This window comes from Orcinus orca, chromosome 6 (assembly GCF_937001465.1).
Source record: "Orcinus orca chromosome 6, mOrcOrc1.1, whole genome shotgun sequence".
NCBI lineage: Eukaryota > Metazoa > Chordata > Mammalia > Artiodactyla > Delphinidae > Orcinus > Orcinus orca.
The window spans coordinates 101474943-101494439 of NC_064564.1; the positions used below are offsets into that span (position 1 = coordinate 101474943).

General features: G+C 42.8%; 2 protein-coding genes across 4 annotated transcripts in view; one reads left to right on the top strand and one right to left on the bottom strand.

Moving 5' to 3' along the window:
* The window catches only part of TMEM268 (transmembrane protein 268), a 30333-nt gene extending 27112 nt beyond the window's left edge, over window positions 1-3221 (top strand). For all 3 annotated transcript variants that reach the window (XM_049710837.1, XM_012532833.3, XM_049710836.1), the window contains exon 9: window positions 1878-3221. In XM_049710837.1, the coding sequence (XP_049566794.1) occupies window positions 1878-2057 (180 nt within the window). In that variant the 3' untranslated portion in view covers window positions 2058-3221. The remainder of the gene's footprint in view (window positions 1-1877) is intronic.
* A 7914-nt stretch (window positions 3222-11135) lies between these two features.
* Window positions 11136-15616, bottom strand: TEX48 (testis expressed 48). Its single transcript, XM_049711864.1, is given in 4 exon segments — window positions 11136-11239; window positions 12624-12752; window positions 15065-15187; window positions 15577-15616. Coding segments are annotated over 4 exon segments (396 nt in total).
* Between the last annotated feature and the right edge of the window lie 3881 nt (window positions 15617-19497).

The following is a 19497-nucleotide window of genomic DNA, read 5'->3' on the forward strand; positions in this document are numbered from 1 at the left end:
CATTCAAACAAATAGTAATACAATTTCCTGTCATGAATATCAAGTCTCAGGGTGTGTGCACATGTTTTTAAAGTAGCTGCCCTTATAAAATAGCAAAGGAAAATACAAGCAATGCCCAAGTCTCAACGGGGGCCAGACTGTCATATTTCAGGAGGAACCCAGTGTGTGCAAAAGGCGGAGAAACAGTTATAATGACCTCTTTCATTTTCACAGGTTTTTATCATGCATAAAATTCTTTAGCATATCCTCTGAAGTATAGATTATTTTCCCTTCTTCCTTGATGGGTGAAGTAAGCTTCCAAGAGGTCAGCTGACTCACCCAAGGTCGCAGAACAAGGGAGAATGTGGCAAAGTCCAAGGCAGAAACCAGTCCTATGATTCTCAGGAGGCCAATTTCTTGTCACAGTTCTTTGTTTCTTATGTTATCAATTTTAGAATAAATGGGCGGGAAGACCAATCTGAGTTAGTAAGTGGTAGGCTGTTTGACGTTTTCAACATTTTTCTAGCACAAAGGATAACTCCAAGGAAACACGGCTCCTACAGAGCTAGGTGGAATTTCTGCTTTTTGAATAATGATAATGGTAGTGATATTGATGCCATTTATTGCGAATTAGGTATTGGGCTTTCTATCCATTAGTGCTTTTAGTCCTCACTCCAGCTCAACCAGAAAGGTGCTGTGATTTTCTGTCTTACTGATGAGGAAGTGGGCTAAGCAAGGTGAAGTGACTTTGCTCAGGGTCCATCCCAGGGTGGCTGAGCTGACATTCCCATTTGGCCCTTTTGATTTAAAAGCCTATTCTTGACCCCTAACTGTATTGACGTAAACAGGCTGGGTGTAACCCACACTTTACTTCGTTACATTCAGACTGGACACAAGTACTGTGAAAGACTTCCATGCCACACAAAAGAAACTGGAGCATCTTTGCTGGAATCCCAACTGCCAGACAGGTGGATGGAACTTTAGAGACCAAATGTGTTAAGAGCATGCATTAAATACAATTAAAAAATTTTTTTTCCTCTTTTTCACTTTTTAATTTTTTTTCACTGCAGTAAAATATACATAATATAAAATTCACCGCCTTAACTATTTTTAAGTGTACGATTCAGTAGCAGTAAGTGCATTCACATTGTTGTGCAACCATCACTACACCCTCCTCCAGAACTTTTTCATCTTCCCAAATTGAAACAACATACCCATTAAATACAAATTCTTTTACCTTACCCAGCCCCTGAAAACCACCATTCTACTTTCTGTCTCTATGAATTTATTGCTCTCGGTGCCTCATATGAGTGGAATCATACCGTATTTGTCTTTTTGTGCTAAATCCAGTTTTGATAAGCACTTTTAATATAGGAGTACTGTCTGAAGCAATTCAGCAGGTACTGCTGTGTATGACTTGAAGAATCCTGCCGTCAGAGGGGTATTCCCCCAACCATGCCTCCATTTACTGGTCATTTTCTTCAAGTGCATTACCTTGATGTCATGTACTTTACAAAATCACAGACACTTGAAACTGGAAAAATGTGTGTGTGTGTGTGTGTGTGTGCGCGTGTGCACAATTGGCTGGTATAAACCAATGGTAATTCCTCTAGTGCTTTGAGGCTCCCTAGCTTTTTTGTGCACATTATTATCACTTATTAGCAGTTAGGTTACCACCTCAGAGATGTGGAAACTGAGGCTGCAGGAGCTCCACAGAGCTTGAGAGCTGGAGTTCCAGACCAGATTCAGGCATCTTGCAGCTGTCCCGGGTGAGGGCCTTGCCGGGTTCTTCCTAGTGAGCATTACTGCTGGTCCAGGTGTGTAAGGACCACTTGGCGTACCCCTCATGCTTTAGACACTTTTCTGTGGCCCTCACTCTTTTTCCCTACCTCTTCCAGGAAATGGCCCAGCAGCTGCTGGCAGTGTTTGGTGGCTACTACATCCGGCTCCTGGTGACCTCTCAGCTCCCCCAGGCATTGGGCACACGACACACAGACTCTCCAAGGATTCCATGCCCCTGCCAGCTCATAGAAGCCCACATCCTGGGCACAGGGTGCTGCCCATTCCTGGCCAGGTGACCTAGGGACGAAGGTACTCATCTTCTTCCAAGGCTGAAGGTGAGAAGTCAGGGAGGCCTCAGGAGCCCAGGGTGGCCGACGGTGAGCCCTAGGCGAGGAGAGCAGCATCTGGGGGCACTCTGAGGCTGTCAGTCGTGTCAGCACTGCGAATATTGTGCTCACTCCAGGACCCTGCACGAGAATGGCTTGTCAACGTCCCACACTGACCCCTGGCCTTTGCAGAAGCCGATGGTCCCACTCTGAGGTACTTTCTGTGCTGCTTAGAACTCGGCATGGATGAAAGGGCCACCTGCACATCCCTTTCATTGTCTGGAGAGCCCAGGAAATGTGAAGATGACAAGACTGGACTGAATGTGTGTCCAAAGCTTGGTCTCGGGTGATGCTTCTGTCCCCACCCCCTTCTTGTCAGATGGAGACTCAGGGAGGACACTGCTCTTTGTGGCATCGCCTTGGGCCCCTTAGATTATAAGAAGCCTCTTCCCAATCTGAAGTGAAGAAGTAAATTCTGAGAATGTTCTCCATCTTTAAGTTGTTTCTTTCCTACATTTTCTGAAAAAAGATGGCGCTTGGGCTTGTATGCTAGCACACAGGCCTTGAGGAGTAGGAAACAGACGGCCTGTAACTGCTAATGGGAATATTTGGAAGAGACTGATCCTGTCTGATTGGAGGACATATTTTGTTCACAGCATGCTTGCTTGTGGGATGGTTTCATACTGCAGACGGAGAATGGCCGTGTGTTCCCTGACACTAACACTGTCCTGGAGTGAAGCGTAATCTGTCACTTGTGGAATTCCATGAAGAGCTCAGAGGCTGCCAGGTGCTCTGCTTCTGAACAAGTTTGAAGACCTGTTGTTCCCTAGGCCCAAATCCAAAAGCCCTAGCCTGGCATTTAAAGGCTCCCCAGCACCTAAGACCTGGCCTTCATCTGCAATTTTGGCTTCATCGCCCATAAAAATCCTTCGTAGGTTGAAACTCTTTTCCTGGACTGACATACCTGTTCCTTTGTATGTGCTGGACTCCTATGCATGCTTTTGTAAAAAAAAATTTTTTTTAATTGAGGTATGGTTGACGTAAGATATATACAAGGTTCAGGTGTACAACATAGTGATTCACCATTTTTAAATGTTATACTCCACTTATAGTTATTATAAAATATTGACTGTATTCCCTGTGTTGTACAATATATCTCTGTAGCTTATTTATTTTATACATGGTAATTTGTACCTCTTATCCCCTCCCCCTATTTTGCCCCTCCCCCTCCTATGCATGCTTTAATGCTCAGCTTTCCTTACCCCTCCTTCAGGAAGCCTTTCAACATAGCCAGACCTGCCACTCTCTGCCTCCTTTATTTTTTTATTTTTATTTTTTAAAAATTACCTCTTAATCCATGAATCCAAATCATCTCACTTTTTTTTTTTTTCCCACGCCACGTGGCTTGCGGGATCGTAGTTCCCCGACCTTGGATTGAACCCAGGCCACCGCAGTGAAAACACCGAGTCCTAACCACTGGACCGCCAGGGAATTCCTGACTCTGCGGCCTTTAAATTCTTGATGTAGTTGCTGCTTTTACTCATGTTTTATGTTATTGATTCTGTTTTCCTGTGCATATACCTGTTCTTCTAGCTAGACTATAAGCTCCTCAAGGACAAAGACTGCACCTTGTACTTTTTGTGCATGACCTGGACTTGCTAAGGAAAAAAATCCTGTGGACTGAGTGCTTTGTCATCTCTGTAGTTGCTTTTGCAAATTACTCTCTGTACTCAGTTGAATGATGAAGTTGTCACAGACTGGGGTTCTGGTCCTGAACTGCCACTTTTAGCTATGTAACTTTAGGCTGGTCCTCAGTCTACACATCTGTATAGTGGGTAGATTGGATGATTCTTAATGGCCCTTTCAAAACTAAAGATCTGGGAATTTCCATCTTTTTTTGTTCCATTTTAACCCTTGGCCTTTCTCTCTGTTATGCCTTTATCTACATGCAGAAAGGTTCTATAGACCCACACAGGTGAGGAGTCCCAGACCTGATACCCCTTTGGATGGAACACTGGCCTAGCCAGCAGGAGAGCTGTATTCTCATTTCAGATCTGCTACTTCTTAGCAGTGTGACCTTGGCTAGGTTAACCTCTCTGAATGTCAGTTCACTCTATAAATGAATCTGGTGAACATGAAATGTAATTATGTGGGTGATTTACCATGTAAGAGATGAATCTGACTGTTCACTTTCTCTGGGCCAGAGAAGAGAAATCATGTACATAGACCAGCCCTTGGAAATGGCTCTTTTAGGCGTTTCTCGTCAGCCGACAAATGCTGCGGCCCGCTTTGCTCAATGAGAATTATTCATGAAGGCGATCATTGTCTTTCTCACCTGCCACAGCGGAAGTGTGGGCTGTGAATGTGATCAATAGTAGCCCATATTTATCATCCAACCATAAAACCCTGGTAAGTATAATAACAGAGAATAAAAATGTGTGTGTTTTGACCAAACAGCAGTTTCTCCATTTGACAGCCTCCTTAAAGGACCCTCGATGTGTTGTTTCCTGCCTTTTCCTCTCTCTAGAGTTTCTGGTGGTGTCACCCGGTGGGTAGGGCATTCAGGTGTGCCCATGAGGTACATTTCTTCGCATTTGAGCCTCAGTTTCCTCTTTTAGAAAATTCTGTGATCTCTGTCTTGCCTGCTTCACAGGGTTGCTGTGAAGATGAGATTCCACGAAGGAACATGTGCGCCGTTTCAAAGCTCTGTGTTGATGGCGGGCATGGAGCTGGTGAAGTTGGTGCCGTGTCGTGAAGTGGGAGCGGAGGGCTTGGATTCTAGAGTCACATGTGTTCAAATCCAAGGTCTGCCACCTCGGGGCCGCGTCCTTCCCATCCTCGGGTCTCAGTCCTCAAGTGTGGAATGGGGATAAGTGTGCCCACCTGGCAGGTGATTGTGAAGATTAAATGGTATACAAAATGTAAAGTGCTTACAACTGTGAGTTGCAAACTTGAGTAAGCGCTCAAGAAATTGTTGCTATTATTATTATTTTTTTATCTCTCACTATGTCTTAAATGCTGTAGGTGCCCGACTTACGCTTTTGTGGATGATGTAGTTCATTAACAGTTAATGTTTATTCATTCTGCGTCAGACCTCAGTTACTCCAGCACCATGGGGTGTATTTATGTGAATAAAGATTCTAGTCTTTATTCTTTAATCTAGGGAAGATTCTGCTTCCCTAGCAGGGAAGTTAAGCACAAGCTGGTTGGTGACGTTGGGCCAGATGCTCACCCTCTCTGTTCTTCCTCGTCTGTTAAGGGGGCATGTGATAATAGGGAGATGAATTGAGGTGACGCATGCAAAGCACAAGGCCTGGTTCACAGTGTGGTCCATAGTAAGGGCTCCATCATCTGATGATGACTTTTCTTCAGCTGCTGCATGCTGTTTTCTACGTGTGTCTATTTGTGTGAGTTTTTACTTACCTTATTCAAATCTATATCCTTACTGATTTTGGTTGGTTGGTTCTATCAGCGACCAAGGGAGGAAACTCTCCAGCTAGGATTGTAGATTTTCTCCTTTTACTTTTGACCAAGTTTTTTTTTTTTTTAATTACACAGTTTAAAAAATTGAGATGTAATTAACATAACATAAAATCCACCATTTTAAAGTATAAAATTCAGTGGTTTTTAGTATATTATTCACAAGATTGCACAAACATCACCACTATTTAATTCTAGAACATTTTCATCACATCTTCCCCCCACAGAATCCCCCTACCCATTTGTAGTCGCCCTGTTACTCCCTGTCCCCAGCCTCTGACAATCACTGGTCTACTTTCTCTCTCTGGATTTTCCCATTCTGGACATTTCATAAATGGAATCATGCAGTTTGTGGCCTTTTATGTCTGGCTTTTTCACATAACATAATGTTTTCAAGAATCATCCATATTGTAGCATGTATCAATACTGTATCCCTTTTTAATGGTTGGATAATATTCCATTGCACGGATGGAGCAGATTTTGTCTATCCATTCATCCAACTGGGTTATTCATCAAATCTACTTTTTGGCTATTATGAATAATGCTGCTATGAACAACTGTGTACAAGTTTTTGTGTGAACGTGTATTTTAATTCACTTCTGACGAGTTTTGCTCTTTTATTCCATGCGTACAAATTTAGAATTATTAGAACTGCCTGATGGTTTGACCCTTTTATCTTTATGAAATATCCCTCTTTAGTAGATTTTTGCCTTAAAATCTACTTTGTCTGATACATTAGCTTTCTTTTGATTGGCGATTACATAGTATATCTGTTCATCCCTTTACCTTCAACTTATCTGCATCCTTATATTTAGGGTGCCCCTCTTGTGAACGTGTGGGATTAAAAAAATTCAGTCTGTTTTTTAACTGGAGTATTTACTATGCTATGTCCAGTGTGTTTCCTGATATATTAGATAGTTTGGGGCTTAAATGTTCCATCTTACTGTTTACTTACTATTGGTCCTCCCCTTCTGTGTTCTTTTTTCTGTACTATTTTTGCCTTCTTTTGCATTAAGTTTTTGTGATTTGTAGAATTTCTCTTCTAGTAGCTTGTGAGGTATGTATTCTTTTCTCTTAGTGGTTACCCTAGATTACAACATGCATCCTGCACTTATTCAATTCTGTTATAAGAGGATCCTTCTATCACTTTCTGGACAATCCAAAGACCTTAGAACTCTTTCACCTTTCTGTCTGTGGTGGTCTTGTTCTCATGGATTTCAATTCTTGCTATATTTTAAACCACAACAGACATTATTATTAATGCTTTGTATAGTCAGTGTTCATTTAGGTTTATCCACATGTTTACTTTTTATTATTCTTCATTTATTACTTTGTTATTACTCTTTATCCCTTCCTGCATTTCCACACATTTGTCTAGAATCATTCACCTACTCCCGAAACTACCTTTGGAATTTTTCTTTAGAATAGTATTTATATTTGGAAGTACCTTTAGTATCTTCCTTCCAGTACAGATCTTCTAGTGACAGATTGAGTTTTTGTTTGCTGAGAGGTCTCTATTGTGTTTTTATTTTTGAAAGCAGTTTATGGTAAGTCAAGAATTCTAGAGTACTACAGGTTTCTGGGGTTCTTTTCAACCTTTGGAAGATGTCATTGGTTTTCATTATTTGTGAAGTCAGTTATCAGTCTTGTTGCTGTTCTTAAAATTTCCTCTTTGCTTTGGGTTTCAGTAATTGTATTTTGATGTGCCTAGGTATAACTTTTTTTATATTTATCCTGTTTGGGATTTGTAGCACATCTTGAATCTGTGATACAGTATTTTTCATCATAGCTTCTCCTCTTTTTTCTCATCTCCTTCTGGGACTCTAAGGATATGGATGTTAAGACCTTGTCACTGTATCTCTAAGACTCTCTGTGTTTTCTATTCTTTTGGTTCTTCATGATTCAGTCTGAATATGTTTCACTGACTTATCTTCTACTTCATTACTCTTACCCTCAGTTATGTTTACTCAGTTGTTAATCCTTTGAATTGAGTTCTTAATTTAAGCTATTGTAATGTTCAGTCCTGTAATTTTTAACTGATTTTTTAAAAATAGTGTACAGTTCTCAGATGAAATTATCCATCTTGTCATCTGTTTTCTTCAATATTTTAAAGTCCACATCTGCTGACTCCAGTATCTGGCTCTTCTGTAAGTATGTTCCTTTTGCCTTTTCGGTCAGTTGGTCCTATCTTCCGGTATTCCTGGTAATTTTTTATTGAATGCTAGACACTTTTAAAAAATGCAACATTGAAGAGATGTACAAGACTCTGGATATTCCTTCAGAAAGGATTTACTTTTGCTTCTGAGAAAAGTAGAGTTGGGTTAGTTTGACTCTGGGTTTTAGTCCTAGTAAGACTTAGTATATTTCTGGTTAGCACTGATTTGCAGGTTCTAGCTCTTCAGAGATTTTAACTGGAAACGTACTTTTAAAAACTTTTAACAGCCAATCCTCTTCCTCCAGGGTGAGCCCTCAGCCTCTAAGTGGTGAGTCTACTGAAAGCTCTGCCCAGTTTTTCAGCCTTTTAGACTCTTTTTAGGAGTTGGCAAGTGCCTTGAGGAGGTCAGAAGACCTTGATGTCCATTTCATCTCTCTGCACTTTCTTTCTCTTGAGGATTTTGGCCCCTCAAGTCCTCACTGCATTGGTAGCTCTTTGACATATTCGGACAGATTTAAGAAAAAGAAACTACAGCCTTTTAAACTGCTCTCAGTAGGAGGATTGGTCTGATACCAGCTAGTTTGCCATAGTCAGAGGTAAGGTCCAGCTGTGGCTTCCATTATTATTTTTATTGTTATTATTTGAAAATCCTCTAAAGAAAGATATCACCCTGAGGCCAAGAGCCCTTTGACAAGTTCATAGGATGTGAGCCTCCCCCCATCTTTCTGTGAAGTGGCTTCTAAATGCAGGAGGTGACATTTAAGGAGCATCTTTTATGTGCAAAGCACCTGCTGAATCTGTTGCAGGAAACAGTTCCAAGACATAAGGAACATAGGGTTTTCTGGAGGTTCCCTGGTTTCCTTTCAGCCATTGTTCTTTTAACTTTACCTGCCACATATTTCTAACCTCCTTCTGGATGTGGCCACCTGGATGTCCCATAGACTCATTTAGCTTGACATAGCGCAAGATGAAACGATCTCCTGTGTGTGGTGAACTTGGCCTCACTACCACCCCCTTCGCAGTTCTCTGCATTGCAAAAGAAGTGAAGAACTTCATTTTGCAGAATCTTCTTCCCTGTGTGGTTCCGAGTTCGAATTGGCCAGCTTTACCCGAGATATATTTTGTAACCTGGGGCTCTCGTCTCCATCTTAGGGATGCTGACCTAGTTCATACCTGTATCACTGTCTGTCTTGATTGCCTAGGCAGCCTCTTTTTGGATGTCTGTATCAGTTAGGGGCCAATCAGAAGACAGAAAGCACACAGTAATTTGAATATAAGAAGTTTAATATAAAGAATTATTAACTTTAACAGGGGGTTGAAATAATGGATTGGTGAATAAGAAGTAAGAGCCTGTAAAGGATATAGAAATAACAGGTCTAAGGCATAGCCACCACCACAGGGCTGAGATAGAGGCCCCAAGGAAGAGCGCCCATCTCCAGCTGAGATATGGACCTTGGGAAGGACATGGCTGTGGCCTGTTGGACGCAGAGAAGTCTCTGAGATGCCATGTTGACAGAATGTTCTAGAAATCTGCCCTCTAAGGTGCTAGGGAAAGCTATCACAGAGAGATGGAGGCACTACCCCATTTGTTGGGGGTAAGTCACCGGGAGAAGCTGCTGGCTGCTAAGTGCTGTCGACCACCATATACAGCAGGATCTGGTTGCTGGAGAAGCCACGTGAACTGCCAGAGCCAGATACCCAAGGAGCTACATGTGCTGCTCCCTGCTAAGAGAGCTCCCCGGAACAGAAGGAAGGCCCTTCCTCTTCCGGTATCTCCAGCACCCCCTACTGAGGAAGCCTAACATTGCACTGGCTGCCAAGGGAAAAAGATTTAAAGGGCCCAACTCCAGTTTCGAAGAACAGGCAATGAACTGTCAATTTGGAGCCAAAAGCAATCACTGAATGTCATTCTGCCATCATTGTGAAGGGCAGCATAACTGGCTGGTTAAGAGTGTCAATTCTGGAATCAGGTGTCCTGGGTTCAAGTCTCAGCTCTGCCATTTACTATTAGTGTAATCTTCAGAGACGTGTTTAAGTTCTCTGTGTCTCAGTTTCCTAATTTGTAAAACCAGAGTAGTAACAGTACTATCCTTGTTGGGTTATTATGCTAAGTGAGTTGATATTTATAAAGCATTGAGAAGAGAAATATACCAGAGTTATACACTGCTGTTATCGTTATTGCTCACACTTCTTCAAATTGCACATCCTTCAAATTGCAGCCAGGATGGGCTTTCCGTTGTAGGTATGAATCTCAATCTATAATATTGTGGTATAAGACATCATCTTCCTTTATTCTCCTCTTCAGTGCTGGGGTCAGACACAGGGAGTGCTAATGTGTTGTCTTAACAACTCACCATGTTCATATTGCAAAAACCAGAAATATGGCTATGTCACTTTGTTGCCTAAACCTTACCTTCCCTGGCTCCCCATTACCTTCTGGACAGAGTCCAACTTTCTTCTTCTGGATACGAGGGTCTTAAAGCTCTGTCCCCCTCACCTCTCCCAACACCCTGGCTTAGGTTTTCACTTTCGTCTTTCCAAGCATCGAAGTTCGCTACTTTATACTCCTGCCAGCTGGTGTCTCTGTTTTCCAAATTTGCTTATTCTGTTCCCTCCTTCTGGAATACCATTCCCCTCTCCTCTTTGCTTGGCTAATTCCCTTTCAACTTTCAAAAAACTCAAGCACCATCTCTTCCAGGAAGGCTTCCCCAAATCCCCAAGTTGTCTATAAGGTGAAGTGATATGCTTCTGTGCCTGGCTCCCTGGCTAAAGTTGAAGCCACTTGGGGTGTCTGGCATGTTACGTTTGCATGCTCTGCGTTTTAGCACAGACAGCTTTCTACAACTGCATGGGCTGTGCATTGCATCACTATAGGGCTGCTTGTTGCAGAGTTGTGCACTACCTGGCCCACTGTCCACTATGACCCTGAGCACCAAATTGAGTCCCACAGTAGGCGAGCAGTATTGTGCCCTCAAGCTCTAGACAGTTATTCCAGCATCTATTTATAGCTGCCCATTGCTGACCAGCCTCTCCTAAGTACTTCATTAGGTTGGTAAGGAGTGACTGAAAGTGTTTTAGAATCAGACCTCATTTCTTAATAAGAGATGCCTAATTCTAATTGTTCTATATTCAAGGGAATCTCAGCAGTAGGGCTGGGAGAGGGGAATAGAGGAGGGACCCAGGCCTAAGATGCAACTAAGGACTTTAATTGGAGGCAGCTCCTCTGCAGTGGCTTCTCCAGGAGCCGAAGTGACTCTTGTTGGAGGCACAGGGATGGCTCAGACGTCTTCTCCTCCTCTGGGGAGTTTCCGAATCAGTCTTCATGGCCCCTGTTCACCGCCCCCTTCCTGCCGGAGACCCTCCAGCAGCCGTGCAGCCTCGGAGACCTGCGAGGGGGCTGCCGTCTAGAATGTTCAGGGTCTCCCAATGAGGCATGGCTGTTACGGCCAGCGATCCTGGGAGTAGCGGCTTAGATTTCTCTTGTGAAATCCTCTTTTGGAAACATGTGAATTCACATCTGAAAGAAGAAAGGGAAAAATCACACTGAGTGAAGGCTTTGCTCTGGGCCTGGGGGGACTGTTCTGGTCGCCTCCATCCCTGGTCATTGTCAGTTTCTGGAATACTGTGTGAGCCACGTGGATCCTGGCCTGGGACGCATTGGTACCCCATTGGAGCATTCAATGACAGCAGGGTGTCTTGCAAAGTGCAGTGGCCTGGAAAATAGAAGAATTGGGCCCATAATGGTTCTGACGTTAACACTACTCTCTGCTGGGCCTTTGGAAAGTCCCTTCCCACTGTGGGCCAAAGCCTTCTCTACACAGTGAGAGGTGGGTTTTTTTTTTTAACATCTTTATTGGAGTATAATTGCTGTACAGTGTTGTGTTAGTTTCTGCTGTATAACAAAGTGAATCAGCTATACATATACCCCCATATCTCCTCCCTCTTGCATCTCCCTCCCACCCTCCCTATCCCATCCCTCTAGGTGGTCACAAAGCACCGAGCTGATCTCCCTGTGCTATGTGGCTGCTTCCCACTAGCTATCTATTTTACGTTTGGTAGTGTATGTATGTCCATGCCACTCTCTCACTTAGTCCCAGCTTACCCTTCCCCCTCCCCGTGTCCTCAAGTCCATCGAGAGGGGGATTTTTAAACTATGCTCCATGGAGCCCTGTGGAGGGGAGGGGAGCTAGGGGGGCTCCCAGACCCTCACCCCCAATTCGAGTAGAGCAGGACCCCTTAGATTTTTTATAGAAATTGGACTTTGAAATTTTGTTTGCCAGGAGGGTTTAGCTGTTACGAGAATTCTGAGGTGACTGGGCTGGATGACGCTTACCTCTTAACAGCCAGCCTAATAGGGTGGTTGTGAGCTATGTGAGATCACCTGGGTACAGTGTGGGTGCCCATCAATGGGGCTGCATTCCTTCTTTCTGGATGTGGCTACACTCCAGGAACCAGAGGCATTTCTCCCCCCACTGGACTACGCTCAATCCACAAGCATTTTCTGGCATGTTTATTTGCCATGTACCTGGTTGAGTTTGGAGGAACAAAAGTGATGTAGGCCCTGCCCTCCTGGAACTTATCGTCTGGTGGCCGAAGCAAACAATCACGTGCAATACACATATAAGACAGTGCCACAAGGGCTTAGAAGGAAAGTATGGTTATGTGTTCTTTCTTCCCAGACCTCCTGCTCCTCCTGTAATTCCCAGCTCAGAGGGTCCTGCAGCCAGGTCTTAGACCACTGGACTCTGTCCAGCGTGTCCTAGAATGTGACTGCAGCTTCCTGAAGGGAGCAGTCCTGTCACCCCACTTAGCTCAATATCAAATTGGGGTTTGGTCATTAGGGCAAGGCCCCCTCCCCCAGAGTTTCCTGGTCAGTGTTAGGACCCCAGTTTGGAACTCACCCTCAAACTCACTGCTGCTGAAATAGGATGTTCTCTTTTCTGGATGGAGCAGGGAGTTTCCCCAAATCACGTGGGACGCTTCATTATCTTGCTTGAGATTTTGTCCGTCAAGCTCATCCTTCTGCAGACCTGGCAGTGGTAATTCCACGTGGTCATGTGGGGAGGCTCAGAGGTGAAGGCGTTTTGCCAACTGGAGCAGGGCACATGGACCAGTGGTGATTATCGTGGGGTGGGGAGTACCTGAGTCTGCGTCCTCTAGTCTTCTGAGTTCTCTGCCTCATAAGCAGGCACTGGATTCAAAATATGTATTCTTTTTAAAATATAAAGTTTACTTTTTTCCTGTTTATAAATATAATGCATACCCATTATAGAAAAGCTAGGAAATATTGAAGAATATGAAGTAGGAAAAAAAGCCCCAAACACCCCTCCCCTCAGATATGATCACAGCTCCAGTGTTTGCCTATATGCACATTTCTACATAGTCCATCACATCCTGTATATTATGCATGCATTTCACTTTTTACATGTCATAAACATTTTTCTCACGTCACTAAATTTTAAGAATTTTATGGATAATTCAGGATTTATTTAACCAATGTTCTATTGTTGGGTGTTTAGACTGCTTTCAAATTTCACTACCGTAAATACCATTGTGATGACCACTCTTGTATAGAAGGCTTTGTTTTGACATACTCCTAGATTCTTAAAAGAATAACATACAATCTTGTCAACAGACTAAGCTGTATTCTGTAATAAACGACTGTCCTTTTCTAGCCGCATACCTTGAACAAATTGCTTCACCTCTCTCTGTCTGTGTTTTCAGACCTGCAAAATGATATATCCATTCTGGATAATCAGGTCCACTTCTTAGAGTTATTACAGAGATTAAATAAGATCACTTTTCTAGTGTGTAAGCTCTGAAACAGTAGGGGACTTATCTGATCACAGCTGGGTCCCTTGGGCCTCGACAGTGCCTTGCATGTAATTGGGGCTCAGTAATTATCATTATTATCATCTTGGACAAAGGGACTGACATTTTTAAGTTTCTTGGTTTTTATCGTGAAATTATTTTCAGGGGAAGTATTTTAAAGGCCCCTGCTATGGATTGCTGGCAAAATATGCCATGAGAATTTTTTTCCTGCCATTGAACTGTCCTGTCTCCTAGTAGGATTGTGCCAGCTGCCTGACCAGCCTCCCTGACCTCACCACTCACCGCACAACTGCGTGTTTGTCAGTCCTAGCTTTGCCTGATCTTGACAATAATGCTTTTTTTTTTTCTGTCTGAAATTGCTGATTTTGACCCCCAGTCTTCTCCACTATGACCTTTTTTCCTGGATCATCAAGAAGGATGTAATTACAAACTGAAGGTCAGGATGCCTTCTCTCTCTCTCTCTCTCTCTCTCTCTCTTTCTCTCTCCTCTTATACATGGTGGCCTTGGAAACTGTGTGTTCCAGATGCTCTGACTAAAGATGAAAATAGATGTGTAATAGACTTTGCATGAGCAAGAAATACACTTTCGTTTCGTTTAAATGATTGAGATTTAAAGGCATATTTGTTTTAGCAGCAGAGCCTATCCTATCCTGGCCAGTACCTATATACCATAGTTTCCATTTGTTGACCTTTGTTGAATGCCTACCTAGTGCAAGCCCTGTGCTTGGTGCTTCTATATATTCCCTCATTTAATCCTCCCAGTGATCCTGAAAAGTAATAATACAGTATGGATATCCCCATTTTACAGGTAGGGACACTGAAGCTCAGAGTGAAAGGGTAAGTGACTTGCCCAATTCTGTGGCAGAGCTGATTGGATCTAACCCCAGCCCCAAAGGCAGAGTTTAACTGCTATCTTTATAGTCTTTAGACAAGTGATTCTCAGACTATGATGTATGTTCAGGTTTCCCTGTGGGTCATGTTAAAACGTAGGTTCTGACTTGGTAGGACTGGAGTAGGGTCTGAAAGCGCAGCTTTAACAAGCTCCCAGGTGATGCCAATGTTCCTGGTTCATAAATCACACTTTAAGTTTCAAGATTTTTAAGCTCTATTGTTTATTTGTTTATTTATTAATTTCTTTTTTTTTTTTTTTTTGTGGTACGCGGGCCTCTCACTGCTGTGGCCTCTCCCGTTGCGGAGCACAGGCTCCGGACGCGCAGGCTCAGCGGCCATGGCTCACGGGCCCAGCCGCTCCGCGGCATGTGGGATCTTCACGGACCGGGGAACGGAACCCGTGTCCCCTGCATCGGCAGGTGGACTCTCAACTACTGCGCCAGCAGGGAGGCCCTATTGTTTATTGATTTGGGTACTTAACCACCCAATCTTCACCTCATTTTAGGTTGGAATTATTCAATCAAAAGCTGAAGGAAATTTGAGGGTATCTCAGCAGGAAGGGGGATGAGCAAAATGAGGTCTCGAGAGGCCAGGCAGGGTGTTTTTGCCTGGTACCTACCATACTTTGATGGCTGAAGCTCTTGGGTTTGACTGGGGATCTTGGAGTCATCTGTGGCATTGGGTTCCTCACAGCACTTGCAGCATATACAGAAGATCTTCGAGGCCAGGTTTCGGTGGGCTGCTGTATGAAAGAAAGGAATGGGGCCTTGGGTTCTGGGGCCTGAATTCCAGATGCCCCGTTGGAAATTTACTGTGATGGGGGTCCTACAGGGTCAGCCTCTCCCAAGGTATAATAACATTTCCCTCTCCCAGATCTCTTGTAGCTCCCCACGGCCAGCAGGCCCAAGCCCTTCAGCCTAGGTTGCTCTCTCTTAAGGTCACTATCCCTATTTTATACAAAATTTTCTTACCCATGGAAAGGAGTTGAAGCCTCTGTTCTTCCAGCTTTGCTTGCAGGGGTGCCTTATTGAATCAACCGATCTTGAACTTGAGCCCAGTTCCCTGGGCAGGGCTGTTTCCTAAATAAACATACGACTGCGTGAAAAGTGCCAGTCCTTTACCTGTGCTCACACTCCAGGTAGGATCGCACTACAGCAGAATCCCAGCCCATGCGGAAATCCACGTAAACATGCTTGGCTTTTAACCAGATCTGTATTCTACCCCGTTTCTAGGGGTAGGTTCCTTAACCTTCTCGAGCCTCACTTTTATCACGTGGAAAATGGGAAAAGCAGTGCCTACTTTGCAAAAAGTAAAGGTTTAAACATACGAAAAGTGACCCCTGTGGTGATGGGTACACAAAGTGCCCAGTCAGTGGTCATTGTATTTCCTTTCCCTTCCCTTCATGTAGCTCATTGGCTCCAAACTATTCTAGCTGGTCCAGGTCCCACGAGAACATGGTGATGAAGCACAGTCTTGTAGATGTAGGTCCTGGTTCTGCCACCAACTTGCTGTATGGCTTTGAGTAAGTCCATGCTTATCTCTGTGTCTCAGGCTTCTCATCAGTAATAAGAGGAAGTTAGATTAGATGATCTCTTCAAGGATCTTCCTAGTTTGGGTGGTCCAGAATTACAAGGCCTTGTTTTCATCCCAAACTCCTTTCACTGTGTATCAACTTTTCCAGGTCTCTGAATGCTTCCTGTTCTCCCTTCCCTTTCTGTGGCAAACCCCCTCGTAGGAAATTCTTCTCACAATACCCAACTCACTGTGTGAGTTGTCTCACTCATGGGCATTTGCTTCTCATTTTCTCTACTCTCATACCATCCAAGCCACCATCAGCTCTTGCCTGAATTATGGCAGTAGATTTCAAACAGATCTTACTGTTTCCTTTACCCTTGACTTCTTAATAATTAATACAAAATCTCTAACTTCCTGCACATAAGCTATTCAATATAGCACAATTTATATACTGTGGCTAGACACAGCCAGCAGACTAGACACATACGATGTCCCCATTGTGTGGGATCCTTGGACCAAGAGGGGCACTTTCTGGGCCCATTTAGCTTCAATCTCCAATAGTCCTTTGGATCTGCTGTCAAGTGAGTTTTTCATCATAATTTGATCTGTGACATATTTCTCTGAGCTCTCTTTAATGAATCTATTTTCTTAGGATTTATAAGCAAATAGAAATTAATAAAAGGCAATTAGATCTTTTGTTTTGGAGATGCACCGTTTAGCAAATATGCTTTCCATTAATACGCTGATTCTTCTGCTGCTTGCTGTAGTTTCAATCTTCATCTACTTATATAAACTCTTGCTTCATGGGCTTTTGTTTTGTTCTAGATTGCCTTATGTATGTTGAGTGTAGAAGGAAGTGCTTCATAAGGAAGAAATGAAAACGTAAGTCTGACCTACCTCCACCACCAGGCAGCCCTGGGAACTAATGGTTGGAGGTCTGTTAGATTGGTGGTCAGTTTGTATAAAGGAAATTGCTAAAACTTTGCCTTGGGTCTCTCCAAACCTTCATGAGCACATGTCCGTCTTGGTAAAGCAATGAAAAGTCACTTTTCTCAGCCTATATTTTGGAGTTAGTGATTTCTAGGGCATTGATCATATGAAGCCTTTTAGGTTCTCCTTGGCCAAGGAATTCAAGATGTCATGCATAGTACAAAGTTTTGACTAACTGTAGTGTATTCTTTCCTGTTTGTCATGGTCTCAGCTGCATTAAAGTTGCTTCCTCTTCCCTGGAAAAACTCTTGCTTTGTATATATACTCTCACTGAATGTACTCTGATGTGCTTATCTTAATTAATGGCAAAATTTTGCTAGATGACTTAAAATTACAATGGCCATTATGGCAAACTTTCAGTGTCAAAAATAATAGATTTAAAAAAAAAATAATAGATTTAAGAGGGGCGGTAGAAGAGAGAGAAGACAAAAACACCAAACAGTCAGTAGAGGGCTTCTTTGACTGATATGCTCTCGCTCCAGAAAGAAGAAAAAAAAATCTTACCACTACTCAAACTTGAAACCTACTTGCCTTGCATGTCTCCCTCTCTCCACCTAGCTTTATCTCTACCACCCACTTAAACTTCTCTTGTTCCTTTCCCTAACTACCTAAATAAACTTTCTTCATGGTGCATTTCTCTAGAAAAGAGAACAAAACATTGCACAATATTCCCCTAAAACTCCTGTACCAGAAGGTGGATCCAGAGAGGTTGAATTTAAAACCTGGGTGAGAGCTGAATTGAGGAGAAATATTTTAAATCATCTCAAATTTTGGAACAACAGAAAGTTGCTCTCTAGTTCAGGATTCTGTTATTGTTACTTATTGCCCTAGACTACCACATTTGTATCAATTAGTTAACTTAATTGTTAACCTTCAACAATGGAGCAAAATGTTTAAAAGCAGCAGGATGGGAAAGACCAGAAGATTTAAATGACCCATCTATGCATAATTCCAAAAAATTAAGGGCTTGAGAAGTTAAGAAACACAGAAAATGCACCACATAAAATTATTTCAAAAGTTATTTCAAAAGGTAAAACCTTTTTCTTAAGGGTAGATTGGGCAAAAATTCAGAATTGAAAACAAAATCAAGATGAATCAGTAGGAGACTGAATAAACTTCAGGACGTTCTGGGGTAGGCCAACAGCTTAAGGGAATCTTTTCTTCTTTTCTTGCAGAGGACTCAGACCTGAAATAGTGAACTTAGATACAATAAATTGGAATGAGAAATGTCGACTTTGATCTCCTGATTATTTTCAAATAGTCCTAAAAATTAATTAGAAATCAAAATAACTTTAAGACCTCTTGGACCAAAAGTTCCTCTGTTCTTAAAGAACACGGAGCCTGTGGATGAGGACACGTGTGTGTGTGTGTGTGTGTGTGTGTGTGTGTGTGTGTGTGTATCTATATATATCTATATATATCAGCACTCTCCTGTTCTTCCTTTAAACTCCCAAGGAAAATTGATAAATAAAGGTGGACAGTAATACTGCTTGATTGTTGACATGGTTTATTTCTTACTGTGAAATCAGACTCTTCAGTGCCAACTGGGCCTAAGACCTACTGTTCTTTGTGATGACTGTGTGCCTTTCCAAGTGTGCAACTCCCGGGCACACTCAGTGGACAATGTTTCTTACACAGTGTTGGAAGGGAAAAAAATCCTTCATGGGGTTATCAATATCCCAGACTTCTGAGAACAGTGAGCCCTCCAAAGGCGGTGGACAACACAAGGGCCTCATTTTCCTTCACCTTGACTGACGTAGTACGCAACACAGCCCACATCCTAGGGTACAACTGACCAATTGAAAATTCTTAGCTCAGGTCATAATGGATAATAGAATACCTTTGGATTTTATTTTGGCTAATCGGGGAATTATGCACCATTGCTTTCACTTCATGCTGTACCTTGATTAATACCACAGGTGAGGTTAATCTATATCTAAGCCCAAAGAAAAGGCAACCTGACTATTTGAGGTAGACACAGGGTATCATTTGAAATTTATCTTCTTTCTTCCGTCATACCTGGGAAATAGTTATGATTCTAGACTGCCTTCCACACTCTCTTAAAAATACTTTTAATTATTATTGTTTGTCTCACAGTCATTCATTGGCTGTTGTCCAGAGAGTGGAATACTTTTATGCGGCAACTGTTTCAACTTCTGGCTCCACAGATGATTGAAAGACAGAAACAAGAAGACATCAGGCTGGCTGATGCTCCAACTGACCATCAGATCTCTGTAAGTGGAAAACTGTAACTGTGTCTTCAAGGAAAGTGGCCAACAGTGGTGAAGATCTGGACAGTCCCTGAGGGTCTCTCCTGAGGCTTTGGTTGAGGGAGGGCCGAAAGGGGGAGACGAAGAATAAAAAAGGAGTTCCCACACTCCTAAGCGAAGACTGATTGCTTTGTAACCATGGTAACAGATAATCACCAGAACCTGTTTAAACCCGTTTAATCTGTTAATGAACTTTTATCTTGATGACCATTCTCCTGAAAGTAACATCCACAGACAGTACTTCATGGCCTATGGTCTACCACTCCTAAGCACTCCT